We start from the raw sequence: 14486 nt of genomic DNA on the forward strand, positions 1-14486 counted from the left end.
CACACACCCACAATGGGAGAAGGTATTTCTGATTTCTCGGGCTGCAGGAGTTTGTTTTTCACATCTATCAGCTGTGTAGGTGACCGTCCCCTTGCCAGTGGGGGCTGTGCTAGATGGAACCACTTTACAGAGTACGTGTGAAGTTCATGTGGATGCATGAAGCCTGCAGGGAGTGGATCTGAGGATTACTTTTTCTGACTTAACTTTCATCATGACCCAAAGCAGGTCAGGGTAATGGATGTTAGGGGAGGATCTTGCTCCTGAGGAGTCGAGGTCCTGAGGGGGCCTGTGACGTTGTGTTTTTATATCAACACTGGAAGTGAAAGCGAGCCAGAGAATACCTCCATCCCAGCTTACTCCTTTCCGTGGGCAGTTCCCAGCGTGCTCCCTGTGAACTGCTTCCCTTGTTTAACTATCAGCTGCATTCCTATCCAAGCTGATGGCACTCCCACTGTATCCCAAATACTGTGACAGCAACTTCTTATATTTTTGGATCTAATTTTCCAGACCTTTGACTATTTGGAAAATGTAACCAAGATGTTTATTTTACATTTTCTTGGTTTTTGTATGACATTGCTATTTTTTTATACATCTGAAAAAAAAAAAAAAACAAAAAAACCTTGTACTACCCAAATAATTTACTAGCACTGATTCATAAACAAACATTAAATCAATAGTGACCTGTCCCGTAATGGAGATAAAGTGTTTCCTATGCATTTCCTATAATGAAACGGCTGTCTGATAGCTTTCTGAGTGCAACATTATAAGCCCTTCACAAGGACAGGCTTTCTGGGGACGCCGTGTCGCCGGGTCCTTTGTTTCTGAGTGGGAGCCACTTGTTTGTTAAGTGGAAAGAAGGTTTGGCTACATGTTTGGCTGCGTTTTTTCCACAGCCGGGTGGTGTCTTTGTATTGTCTTTTCAAGATGACAAAGGGATTACTTGAGCTATGTTTGTGGTTTTGAGAAGAGGCCTCATCACAATCCAGGCCCACTGCCAGGTCTGGTCAGGAAGGGACCGTGGAGCAGTCCAACGCCAACGAGGCTGCGTTCCTCGGGATGTGACTGGTGTGTTTTCCCCCTTCTTTCCAACCTTGGGCATCCTGAGGGGGAGTGTTAAGAAACAGGCATGGGTGTGGTTGTTTTGCTGTTCCTACCCAGCCACGCCAGGAAGATCTGCTGGGGAGGAGAACCTGGCCCCACATGTAACTTGGCTTTAGGGCAGGGCACCCGGAGGGCGGGGAGGAGGGGTAGCGGTCGTGGAGGGGTGTGAGATACTGGCCTTTATGGGCTTTTGTTGTGGGGCCCACACTCTCTCCTCAACAACAACAAAAATCAATACAATTTAAAAATTTGAAGTGTCCCAGGAGCTGATGCCAGTCAACACAGGGGCTCTTGCTGGCATCCACCAGGTACTACTTTTGGGGTAATATGTGGTGACGGTTCTATGCTGGTGAGCTTTTGGTGTTTTAAAAAACTCCACATACTTCTTGTTTAGAGAATCATTTGCTGGTATTTTGATTTAAAATCAATAAAGGCTGTTTTCTATTGAATTTGGAATCTGTGCAGTAATATCACTCAGGGGTGTTACATACCTGTTCCCAACAGGTTCATGTTACCCTGGGAGTTTCATTCAGCACATCCTGGTATTTCTCAGTGTACCTTAAACCAGTCTGTCCTGTGGTTTTCCAGTGGCATGGACAGTAGCCAGGAAAGAATAATTCAGATGTTAAGGAACATCAAGGTTATTAATTCTCAGGGTGCCCAAACCAAAATATCAACCAAATGAAAGGCCCTCAGTAGCTACAAGCAACATGTATAAGCTCTACATGTCTGTTGAGGAAGGGGGAACGTGGTATGATTTCTAGGACTGCATAGTTGTTTCTAGTTTAATAGGAGACAAGAAAGAAAATGTAAAGTTGTGAGTAGGCAGGAGATTACCGAGGGAAGAGTCAGCAGAGCTTGGGTGGGGCAGAGGGTGCAAGAAAGGATACAGACAACCAGGCAGTAATGGAAAGAACAGACCTGCAGTGCTCTGGGAATATTCTCACAATTAAAGAGGAAAACTTCCAGCTTAGGAAACCGAGCTTTCTTTGAGAACAAAACCTGGCTAGCCCCCAGGATGCAACAGCAGCTATGGTAATAGGAATATGTGTACATGGTGTTCACTGAACACTGCCAATGGTCCAGGCACTGTTTAGCTGTCCATCTGGTAATTCATTTAATCCCTGGTACACAGGAGGGAACAGGCACAGAAAGGCTATGCAGCTTTCCCAGGATCACACAGCTAGGAAGTGGCAGAGCCTGGAAGGAGGTCGGCTGCCTTTCAGGGTGGTCTTGGGAGTGAAACAAGATGCAGCAAAACACTCTGTGTTAATTTCAAGATAAAGGGTAGTATGCTGTTTAGATTCTACAAGACAGGAATTGTTGGTTCTCAGCCCTGTCTTTAGGAGGTCAGGGATTTCACATTCCATACAAAAATTAAGGCATTTTCTCAGAGGTCATAATGCATGCAAAGCCATTTCCAGTATGGAGCCTGTGCAGTCCCAGTGACTTGATGGTTTACAACAGGAACTGCATGATGATATAAGCCAGCTGCACGCTGGGAGGTCAGGGTGAATTCGAAGCTAAAAGACCATTTGCTCAAGTAGTCAGTTGATAACACTGCTGTTTAAACTACGGCTGTTTCCCGTTTATTTGAGGGAAGAATTTCTGTGAGGAGTAAAATGCAGAGGACTGACTCCAGCTCCAGCACTGGCTTTCTGGCTGCCTAGGAGTGGGGGAGGGGCCCCACTGTTTTAGTTCTGTACAGAGGACTTGAGCTTTGCATACCACTGATATCACTGATAAATCATTTAGTCCTTTGGCACCACCCATAAACCTAACCCTGAAACAAAGAGCGCATTCAGAGCAGGAGGTGAAAGACTCGTCTGCACTGGGCGGGCCTGGCCTACAGTGACGTTGGGTTAGGAGCTGCCTCTGCTTCCGTGCACAGGGCGCCCCAAGCAGTCGGCTTAGGAATGGCCGTTACTGGCACAGAGCAGGCTCAGCTCCCGCCTGCCTCTGCCAGGGGTCCCGATTCCGTGCCACTTACCACCCTCCCAACACACTGCTTCTAACGCACAGGCACTTCTGAGGATCACCTGTGTCCACTTGTCCTCCTTCAAATGCACTCGGCAGAGACAACCAGCCAGGGAGATGACAGGGACCCAAGGCTCTCAGGGAGTTTAATCTATTACCGATTCTTCAAAAAGTGAGGGGTATTGTTATCCCCATTTTATAGATGGGGAAGACATGAGGCTCAGAGGTTAACATGCTAACCCAGGGTTTAAATTTGCCTTCCAGCTTCATTCAATTTTTTTTTTTTTTAAGATTTATTTATTTGAGGCCGGCGCCATGGCTCAATTGGCTAATCCTCCGCCTTGCGGTGCCAGCACACCGGGTTCTAGTCCTGGTCGGGGCGCTGGATTCTATCTCGGTTGCCCTTCTTCCAGGCCAGCTCTCTGCTGTGGCCAGGGAGTGCAGTGGAGGATGGCCCAAGTGCTTGGGCCCTGCACCTCATGGGAGACCAGGAGAAGCACCTGGCTCCTGGCTTCGGATCAGCGTGGTGCACCGGCTGCAGTGCGCCGGCTGCGGCGGCCATTGGGGGTGAACCAACGGCAAAAAGGAAGACCTTTCTCTCTGTATCTCTCTCTCACTATCCACTCTGCCTGTCAAAAAAAATAAAATAAAATAAAAGATTTATTTATTTGAAAGTCACACAGAGATGGGGAAGATGGAGAGAGATCTTCGAACCTCTGGATCACACCCCAGATGGCTGCAATGGCCAGGGCTGGGTCAGGCTGAAGCCAGGAACCAGGAGCTGCTTCTGGGTCTCCCTCATGGGTGGTTGGGTCCCAAACACGTGGGCCATCTTCTGCTGCTTTTCTCAGGCCATTAGCAGACAGCTGGATTAGAAGTGGAGCAGCCGGGACATGAACTGGTGCCCACATGGGATGCTGGCATAGACGATGGCAGCTTTACCCACTGCACCACAGCCCCCGTCCCATTTGATTTTTTTTTTTTTTTTGGACAGGCAGAGTGGACAGTGAGAGAGAGAGAGAGACAGAGACAGAGAGAAAGGTCTTTCTTTTTGCTGTTGGTTCACCCTCCAATGGCCGCTGCAGCCGGTGCATCTCGCTGATCCGAAGCCAGGAGCCAGGTGCTTCTCCTGGTCTCCCATGCGGGTGCAGGGCCCAAGCACTTGGGCCATCCTCCACTGCACTCCCGGGCCATAGCAGAGAGCTGGCCTGGAAGAAGGGCAACCGGGATAGAATCCGGCGCCCCGACGGGAACTTGAACCCGGTGTGCCAGCACCGCAAGGCGGAGGATTAGACTGTTAAGCCACGGCGCAGGCCCCATTTGATATGTTTTTAAGAAGCAGCCATGTTCAGGGCCGGCATCAGGCCCTGGGAAAACAATGTTGTGCAGAAATAGCCTTTTTTTTTTTTTTTTAATAGGCAGAGTTAGACGGTGAGAGACAGAGAGAGAAAGGTCTTCCTTTTCCATTGGTTCACCCCTGAAATGGCTGCTACGGCTGGCACGCTGAGCCGATCCGAAGCCAGGAGCCAGGTGCTTCTCCTGGTCTCCCATGCAGGTGCAGGGCCCAAGCACTTGGGCCATCCTCCATTGCATTCCCAGGCCACAGCAGAGAGCTGGACTGGAAGAGGAGCAACCAGGACAGAATCCGGTGCCCCAACCGGGACTAGAACACAGGGTGCTGGCGCTGCAGGTGGAGGATTAGCCTAGTGAGCCTTGGCGCCGGCCTGAAATAGCTTTGTTTTCATGCATTTGTTGTTTATGGAGGAGATGGACATGAATACCACCAAGACATGTACAATTGCAATGGAGACGAGTTCTACTGATCCTTCTAGGAGACCTGAGTGTATTCCAGAAGTAATGGGAACCGAAACCCAAGTGGAGCTAACTGGGTGAAGATGATCCCAGACAGAGCAGAGTGCGGGTGCAGAGGGTCTGTAGTTGCAGCAGACCTGGCGAGGCTCTGAAAGAAGGCCCAAGTGACAGCGGGCAGGGAGCAGGGAGGGGCAAAGTGCAAGATGAAGCCAGACAGACCCGGGGACCCACAGCCTGCAGGGGCCCTTTAGAAATTCCCAGGACAATGGAACCTTTGAAGAGCTTTAGAGTTCCTTCCAGGAAGCAGTGGAGGTGACAGGTTGGATGTGTGCTTAGCAAACAAGGGAGAGCAGGCCAGTGAGAAGGTAATGTGGCTGACAGAGACAGGACTGAAAAGACTTTTAGGAGGTGAAAACTGGTGCATAATGAATTGTGTGGAGAAAGTGGGAGAGAGACATCAGGATCACTCCTGCAGGCTGATTTGGGCTATCACTGGCTAGGATGAAGAACCCTGTGAACACCGTTTCTCTCTCATCCCACACTGCCTTACTTGAAGGGGGTCACAAGAACAAGTTCATGCAATAAACAAACAGGTTTAAAAAGTGGTTTTTGAGACTGTGTTTGGCCTTGCTGTTGGGATAACCTGCATCCCCTACCAGCATGCCTGGCTCTGGCTCCTGATTCCAGCTGCCTACTAATGGCTCAAGTGATGGTGTTCCTGCCACCCACATGAGAGCCCTCTACTAAGTGCCCAGTTCACAGCTTCCACCCAGCCCAGCCCCAACCTCTGCTGGCATCTGGGGAGTGAGCCAGCAGATGGAAGCTTTTTCTTTCTCAAATAAATAAAAACTGGGGGAGTGGGGGTTGGGGTGGGATGTGGCTTCCAACCAAGCGCCAGTCCTCTTTTGGCTGCCAAAATGAGGGGCTCAAGTGGCACGTGGTGGGCAGACAGTCCCAGGGATGTTCAGCATCCTGCAAAGAGAGCAACAGCCACCCCCCCCCCAGTCAAGAACTGTTTCACCCTGAATGCCAACAGCATGCTTGAGAAGAAACTGTAAAAGACTGCAGATGTGTGTGACAAGAAATTATAGGAGGGAGGCCAGAGCTGTAGGGCAGTGGATTAAAGCTCCAGCCTGCAGTGCCGACATCCCATATGGGCGCCGGTTCAAGTCCTGGCTGCTCCACTTCCCATCCAGCTGTCTGCTATGGCCCAGGTCCTTGGGCCCCTGCACCCGCATGGGAGACCTGGAAGAAGCTCCTGGCTCTGGATCAGCTCAGCTCCAGCTGTTGTGGTCATTTGGGGGAGTGAACCAGTGGAAGGTAAGTCCTTTCTCTCTCTCTGGCTCTACCTCTCTCTGTAACTCTGTCTTTCAAATAAATAAATCTTAAAAAAAAATTACGGGAGGCTATAGGGTTATTGGGGGAATCGCCCCAGCCTTTCTTCCCTAAATACAGTCCTTGGCCAGGGGAAGCAGAACGGGCAGGGGGCCCCTTATACCCCCCTTACTTCTCCAGCCTGTCACTGGAAGGGGGGGGAGGAGTCATTTCCAGGGAGACTTTCACACGAATCAGTGAAAACGATGGCCTTCACTTATAAAAATAATTTTCTAACTATCTGTCAAAAAAAATTTTAAAAGTACACAACGTTGATTTTGCACCCGACCTCCCCCGCCCCCTCCCCCAAGTGCCTCATTCCGGAGCGGGCTCGCTCTCGCTGCTTCCAACCCACACACACCCCGTCTTCACTTTGCATCTCCTCAGCGCTTTGCGGCCCTCAAGGTACCGGTCCAGCGACACCTGGTTCCTCGGGGATCCGCCTCCCTTTTAGGGACGCCGCGAAGGCAGAGCCCTCGGCTGTCCAGATCGACGCTCGGTCCCCAGCGCACAGTTCAGCGCCTGGCGCTCAGAAGGAGGGGCATCTACACCAGGACACCACACCAAGGGCCTCCGCCGAAGGACGCCCCAGGGCGCCGGCCCCTCAGCCCGGGCCGCCTCACTTCCGCGGCTGCACCGGGAGGAACCCCGCCAGCGGAGCGAGCGGTCTGCGCAGGCGCACCTCTGACCCCGCCCACGAGGGACGTCACGCGGCCGTTACGCCGCCCGGGCGTCCAGGCGCGCGCGATTTAAATGCGTCTGGGCGCCCTCGACGGCAAGATGGGTCCTCCTTACCCAGGTGAGGCCGGGGCCCGGGGGAGGCACTGTGCTCAGGGCGCGGGGAGAGCGGGTCCCGAGCGCGGCCCGGCTCGCGGAGGTGGCGAGGCGAGGGCTCGGCGGGCGGTGGGCGCGCGCGGGGCCGGCCGGCTCCTGCGGCCCGCGGCCCCGCACCTTGCTGGCCTGTCTGGCCGTTGGACGGGCCAATTTCTCGGGAGAGAGGTCTGTCAGTTGCAGCGCGGCCGCACGGCTGTGGTTACCACAGCGTTTAGCGTGCATGCATGTAACGAGGAGAACAGATTAAAAATCCCTGGCCTCTTGGAACCTTAGGCCCGTGGGCTGAGACCTTTGGTCATCGTCATTTAGATCATAAAGCCATGGCGACGGCTGAGAACGCTAGGAAGAGCTGGGCCAGAGTGCACCTGGGACCCGCATTTAGAAGCGGGTGGGAAAAACTGGGGAGAGAGAGGTATTGCGGAAGCCAAGAGTGGTTCCGAAAAGGAAGGAGTCCGCAGCTGTCTCAAATGCTGAGAGAGAGAGAGGGAGAGAGAGAGAGAGAGAGACGCAATCAGGGAAAGATCTGGGGAGCTGGGACCTGCCTCTCGTTCTCAACTGTTTCCCTCTGGGCAGGTGCTCCCTTCAGTACTGTTTGTTACGGTTTCTTGTCCCAAGGACCAGGTCCCTACAGTGCCTGCCTCCAAAGGGTCACAGGTCCTCTTGATTTTGTTTCTAAAAATGTCTCTTTCCCCTTTCCTGTTTTGACTTCTTGTTTGTTTTGACCTTAGGTGAGAGTTTACTTAGTCATACTCTTCTGTCATCAGGGAACATGTGAGATTCTTATACTTTGTTTATTCTGTTTTATCCTTGTTCATCACTCCTATTTGTTGTTTCAATGATGTATCACTTTTCTTTTTCTAAAGATTATTTATTTGAAAGGCAAAGTTACAAGGGGGGCGGGGGCAGGGCGGGGGAAGGTCTTCCATCCACTGGTTCGCTCCCCAAATGGCTGCAACGGCCAGAGCTGCGCCAATCCGAAGCCAGGAGCCAGGAGCTTCTTCTGGTTCTCTCTTGCAGGTGCAGGGCCCAAGGCCTTGGGCCATCTTCTACTTTCTCAGGCCACAACAGAGGTGGATCAGAAGTGGAGCAGCTGGGACTCAAATCAGTGCCTATATGGGATGCCGGCACGGCAGGTGGCGGCTTTACCTGCTATGCCACAGCACTGGCGCCAGCCCCAATGTATCACTTTTAAAATGTTTGTTTTTGTTTATCTGAGAGACAGAGCTCTCCTCAGCTGGTTTGCCCTGCAAATGACTGCAATGGCCAGGACTGGGCCAGGGCAAAACCAGGAGCTGGGGACACAATCCAGGTCTCCCACATGGGTAGAGGGAAGCCAGCTACTTGAGCCACCACTGCCACTGCCTCCCAGGGTCCACGTGAGCAGGAGGCTGGACTCACAAGTGGAGCCAGGACTTGAACCTAGGCACGTCGGTGTGGGATGTGGGTATCCTAACCAGCAGCCGAACCACTCATAACCTGCCCCATCACTTCATTTTTAATGTGTTCCTATACACTATATTTTGCATATTTTCTGTATCACCAGTTCTGAACCAGCTGGGATCCTTATCCTTATCCCATTTGGAGGATGAAGCAGCAAGTGCTTAGAGCATTTACTTAACCTTTCCCCAGCTGGCAAGTGAAGCAGCTGGGTTTGAAGCCAGGCCCTCTGGCTCTTACACCTGCAAACTCTCCCACGGTCTCTCAGTTCCTCCTTCTGTTTTCCAGGGATCCTGTTTCTTGCTCCACTGTAGTGGACCATAGCCATTCACTACCAGAGTCGCATCCTAGACCTTGTCCTTAAACAATAGCCCATCACTCCGTCATCTCAATTTTTATACCCTGCCTCTCAGTGCCACCTTTGTCTTTCTGGCACACACTCTCCCTGCCCCCTGGCTCTGACAGTATTGTGATCCAGCAGACCTATATTCTGCTTTTCCCTGTTGCTCACCGCTCGCACATCCTTGGTCCCGTCTTGGCTTACATCCCTGCTAAGTCCGCATAACCCCTCCCTTCCCTCCTGGCTTCCTTTATAACCGCTCTACCGACTGCTCTCACAAGCCTGGCTAATCCTGACCTTGCCTGCCCCACACACCTGACGATGGTGAGAGAGAAGCAGCAGCCACGCTGAGTGGTCTCGGGGTCCTAGAGCTACCCAGCAGCTGTGCTGCTTTCCTGTTTCATTCACTGTTTCCTGCCTCCCCTATTCTCCTAACACCGTCTCTCCCACCCTCCCCTCAGCTGCTGGTGCTTTGTGTTTACTTCTGTTTTGCCGAGTAAATGAAAGCAGGGCCATCGTTGTGGCACAGTGGGTTAAGCTGTTGACTCTGACGCCAGCATCCATATTAGAACACAGTTCAAGTCCCAGCTGCTCTGCTTCAGCTGCCTGCTGCTGTGCTGGGGAAAAGCAGAGGATGATAGACCAAGTGTTTGGGTCCTGCCACCCACGGCGGGGACCCGGATCGGTGCTCCAGGCTCCTGATTTGGCCTGGACCAGCCCCAGCAGTTGCTGCCATTTAGGGAGTGAACCCTCCCTCTCCCTGTCTCTCTGTCACTCTGCCTGTCAGATCTTAAAAAAATAATCCAGAACATCCACATGTCTATTGTACCTGCTCCCCTACCTGTTTCCCCAAGAGAGAGCCTTTCCTGACCTCCCACCTCCTGCTTTGAAAAAAAAAAAAAAACTGGCCGGCGCCGCGGCTCAGTAGGCTAATCCTCCGCCTTGCGGCGCCAGCACACTGGGTTCTAGTCCTGGTCGGGGCACCGATCCTGTCCTGGTTGCCCCTCTTCCAGGCCAGCTCTCTGCTATGGTCCGGGAAGGCAGTGGAGGATGGCCCAAGTGCTTGGGCCCTGCACCCCATGGGAGACCAGGAGAAGCACCTGGCTCCTGCCATCGGATCAGCGCGGTGCGCCGGCCGCAGCACACCAGCCGCGGCGGCCATTGGAGGGTGAACCAACGGCAAAAGGAAGACCTTTCTCTCTGTCTCTCTCTCACTGTCCACTCTGCCTGTCAAAAATAAAAAAAAAAAGAAGAAAAAGAAAAAAAAACCTTTGTTTTTCTTCATAGCATTTGGCTCTGTGCCATATATTTTCTAACTTATTATAAAAATATTCAAGCATCCAGGGAAGTTGAAAGACTGATACAGTAAGCACCCTGATGCTCTGATGCCTGATCCAGCGATTGTTAGCATTTTGCCATCTTTACTTTACATGATTTTTGACTGATTCAGTTAAAAGTAAGTTGTACTTCACCCCTAAATTGTTTCTTATGCATTTACTAACAGTGTTGACATTCTACATAATCATAATATTGCTGTCACACCTAAGACAATAAAAATCAATTTGCTTTTCTACTGTTTTATCATTACTTTTTTGCAGTGTTTTTAAACATCAGCTATGTAACTTATTGAGTTATTTTTAATATTTACTTGAAAGTCAGGGTTACACAGAGAGAGAAGGAGAGGCAGAAAGAGAGAGAAAGGTCTTCCATTCACTCCCCAGTTGGCCACAACAGCTGGAGCTGCACCGATCCAGAACCAGGAGCCAGGCGCTTCTTCTCTGTCTCCCATGTGGGTGCAGGGGCCAAGGACTTGGACCATCTTTTACTGCTTTCCCAGACCATAGCAGAGAGCTGGATCAGAAGTGGAGCAGCTGGGACTCGAACCTGTGCCCATATGGGATGCCAGCACTGCAGGTGGCAACTTTACCTGCTACGCCACAGCGCCAGCCCCTTGAGCATTATTTTGATGTAACTGTACAAATATTTATAATAAGTGTGAAATTTTAAAAATCAGTTTGCTAATGTTGTGTCTAGACTGTATTACACATTTCTCTAATTATCCCCCAAATGTTTATAGTGATTCTTTAACCAACAGTTGGCTGAAAACTCACATGTTGTTTTGGTTTAAATGACTCTTTAGTTCCTTTTAATCCAGAACAGCCCTCCTACTTTGTCTTTTGTTTTAATATTGACTTTTTTTTTTTTTTTTTGACAGGCAGAGTGGATAGTGAGAGAGAGACAGAGAGAAAGGTCTTCCTTTTTGCCGTTGGTTCACCCTCCAATGGCTGCCACGGCCGGCACATCTCGCTGATCCGAAGGCAGGAGCCAGGTGCTTCTCCTGGTCTCCCATGGGGTGCAGGGCCCAAGCACTTGGGCCATCCTCCACTGCCTTCCTGGACCATAGCAGAGAGCTGGCCTGGAAGAGGGGCAACCTGGACAGAATCCAGCGCCCCGATTGGGACTAGAACCTGGTGTGCCAGCGCCGCTAGGCGGAGGATTAACCTGTTGAGCCACGGTGCCGGCCAAACATTGACTTTTTTTTAAAGATGTATTTATTTATTTGAAAGTCAGAGCTACAGAGAGGTAGAAGTGGGGTGGTCTTGCATCCGCTGGTTCACTCCCGGATAGCCATAATGGCCAGAGCTGCACCGATCCAAAACCAGGATCCGGGAGATTCTTCCAGGTCTCCCATGTGGTTGCAGGAGCCCAAGGACTTGGGCCATAGCAGAGAGCTAGAGCGGAAGTGGAGCAGCTGAGACTTAAACTGGCGCCCATATGGGATGCTGGCACTGCAGGCAGTGGATTTACCTGCTACGCCACAGTGCCAGCCCCTTAACATTGGTATTTTAAGAGACTAAGCTACATTATGAATTTGTCTAAATGTTTCCTTGTGGTATCATTTAGCCTGTTTCTCAACTCCTTGCTGTTTTTTTGTTTTTTGTTTTTTTTTAATTAATTTAAAAGGTAGAGCTACAGAGAGAGAGGAAAAGTACAGACACACACACAGAAACAGAGAGAGAGAGATCCCCAAATGGCTGCAAAGGCCAGGGCTGGACCAGTCTGAAACTAGGAACCTGGAACTCAGGTCTCCCTTGTGGGTGTCTGGGGCCCAGGTATTCGGGCCATCTTCCACTGCTTCCTTATTAGGCATTAGCAGAGCGCTGGATCAGAGTAGAGCAGCCAGGACTCGAACCAGCACTCCATGTGGGATGCCAGCACTGCAGGAAGCAGGTTAGCTAATTGTACCACAGTGCTGGCCCCCAGTTACTTGCTTTTTTTCTACAAACTGGAAGTTAGACTTAATGTCATGTTAGGAGCTAAGTAAGCTTCTGGTTGGCTCGTTTTTAGCGAGGCTGCTTCTGACTGCTTGGTCAATGTGACTGCCAGAGCTTTCATTTTGAAAGGTATTTGAGGTTAGTGAGTAATCCATGGTGATTCTCTGTAATGTTCTGTTTAGTTTATAAATGTATGCTTATTCTGTCTCCCTATCAAGACACACAGGAACTGGGATGAGAACCCAGCTTGTTTGACTCTGGCCCATAACTTCACCCTTGTCTTGGCTTCTGTCTCTCCTTTACCTCGCACTAGGGATTATAAGCAGAGTCTTCAAAAAATTTGTGGAAACTGTGTTTTATTAAAAACAAAAACTGCATGAATTAATTTTTAAAAAGATTTATTTATTTGAAAGGCAGAGTGACAGGGAGAGACAGAGAAAGAGGTCTTCTGTTCTCTGATTCACTTCCCAAATGTCTGTCTTTAATGGCTGGGGCTGGGCCAGGCTGAAGCCACGAGTCAGGAACCCCATTTGGGTTCCCCACATGCGTGGCAGGGACCTCAGCAGTTGGGCCGTTTTCTGCTGTTTTCTCAGATGGGTTAATAGGGAGCTGGATCAGAAGCAGAGCAGCTGAACTTGAACCTGGGATCGGATATGGGATGCTGATGTTGCACGAGGCAGCCTAACTGCTGTGCAACAATGCTGGCCTCAAGGTTTCAAAAATGTTTTACACCAAAATGTACTTTTTTTTTTTTTTAAAGATTTATTTATTTGAAAGTTATTGAGAGAGAGACAGAGAGAGAGAGAGGTCTTCCATCCATTGGTACCATTCCCCAATTAGCTGCAATGGCTAGAGCTGAGCTGATCTGAAGCCAGGAACCAGTATTGTCTTCTGGGTCTCCCATGTGGGTGCAGGGGCCCAAGCACTTGGGCCATCCTCTGCTGCTTTCTCAGGTGCATTAGCAGGAAGCTGGATTAGAGATGAAGCAGCTGGGATTTGAACTGGCACCCATATGGAATGCCAGAGCTGCTGGCCAGGACTTTAACCTACTGTGCCACAGTGCCAGCCCTACCAAAATGAACTTTTAAAAATTTTTGGGCCGACGCTGTGGTGCAGCGGGTTAAAGCCCTGGCCTGAAGTGCCAGCATCCTATATGAGGTGCTGGTTCTAGTCACAGCTTCTCTACTTCTGATCCGACTCTCTGCTGTGGCCTGGGAAAGCAGTAGAAGATGGCCCAAGTCCTTGGGCTCCTGCACCCGCATGGGAGACCTGGAAGAAACTCCTGGCTCCTGGCTTCAGATTGGTGCAGCTCTGGTCGTTGCAGCCATCTGGGGAGTGAACCTGCAGATGGAAGATCTCTGTCTCTACCTCTCTCTATAACTCTGTCTTTCAGATAAATAAAATAAATCTTAAATAAATATTTTCATTTTATTTGAAAGGACGATGGCAAAGAGAGAGACACAGACAGACAAAGATTCCTTCTGCTGATTTACTCCCCAAATACGTGCAACAGCTTGGGCCAGGCTAGACTGAAGCCAGGAACCCCAGTCTCGACCTGGGTCTTCCACCAGTGTGGGCAGGATGCACATACTTGAACTGTCATCTGCTGCCTCCCAGGGTTTGCTTTAGCAGGAAGCTGGAATCAGAAGCAGAGCCAAGACTCGGATCCAGGCACTCCAGTATGGGGTGTGAGCATTTTAACCGCTGCGCCAAATGCTCGCCCCCAAAATAAATTTCTAATTAATTTTCCCACAGACTTTTTGAACCCTCGTAGGTGTCTATTGTCCCATTGGTTTGTGAGTTTGAGACGGCAGCTTTGTCTAATCTGTCTTCTCCTGTCCAGTCCTTAGAGTCACCGTAGCTGCAGAGTGGATGTTTGTCCTGTCCTCCCCCACCCCCAAGATCACTGCTCTGTAAAGGATCCAGCGTGCAGTAATGGAGTCGGGGGGGGCTCTTGGTAGGGATGTGCCGGGAACCTCCCCACGACGGTCCCGAGTCCTGTTAGGTGCAGGCAGTGTTCTGTTAAAGGGCTCTTGAGCAGGTGTTTTGTTTGTCACTGCCAGCCATGACGAGTTAACTCTTCTTCAGAGATCCGTGGACACCCCCTCAGTGTCTCCTCACCGTCCGAGCGGGCGTTCTCCATGTCGCTCCCCAAGAAGGCCTCTCTCAACACTCCTGGCACCCCAGTGCTCCAAGACTTCCCTCAGAATGACGACGAGAAGGAGCGCCTGCAGCGGAGACGCTCCAGGGTCTTCGACCTGCAGTTCAGCACAGACTCGCCGCGCTTGCTAGCCTCGCCCTCCAGCAGGTGAGCGTGTTCCGGGCTGGCTCTCCTC

General features: G+C 50.8%; 1 protein-coding gene across 2 annotated transcripts in view; it reads left to right on the top strand.

The window, feature by feature from the left end:
• The first annotated feature begins 6969 nt into the window (after positions 1 to 6969).
• The window catches only part of NCAPH (non-SMC condensin I complex subunit H), a 29773-nt gene continuing 22256 nt past the window's right edge, over positions 6970 to 14486 (top strand). For both annotated transcript variants that reach the window (XM_062209889.1, XM_062209890.1), the window contains exons 1-2: positions 6970 to 7063; positions 14239 to 14458. In XM_062209889.1, coding sequence (XP_062065873.1) covers positions 7018 to 7063; positions 14239 to 14458 — 266 coding nt within the window. In that variant the 5' untranslated portion in view covers positions 6970 to 7017. The remainder of the gene's footprint in view (positions 7064 to 14238; positions 14459 to 14486) is intronic.

The sequence above is a fragment of the Lepus europaeus genome, chromosome 13 (assembly GCF_033115175.1).
Source record: "Lepus europaeus isolate LE1 chromosome 13, mLepTim1.pri, whole genome shotgun sequence".
In the NCBI taxonomy this organism is placed as follows: domain Eukaryota; kingdom Metazoa; phylum Chordata; class Mammalia; order Lagomorpha; family Leporidae; genus Lepus; species Lepus europaeus.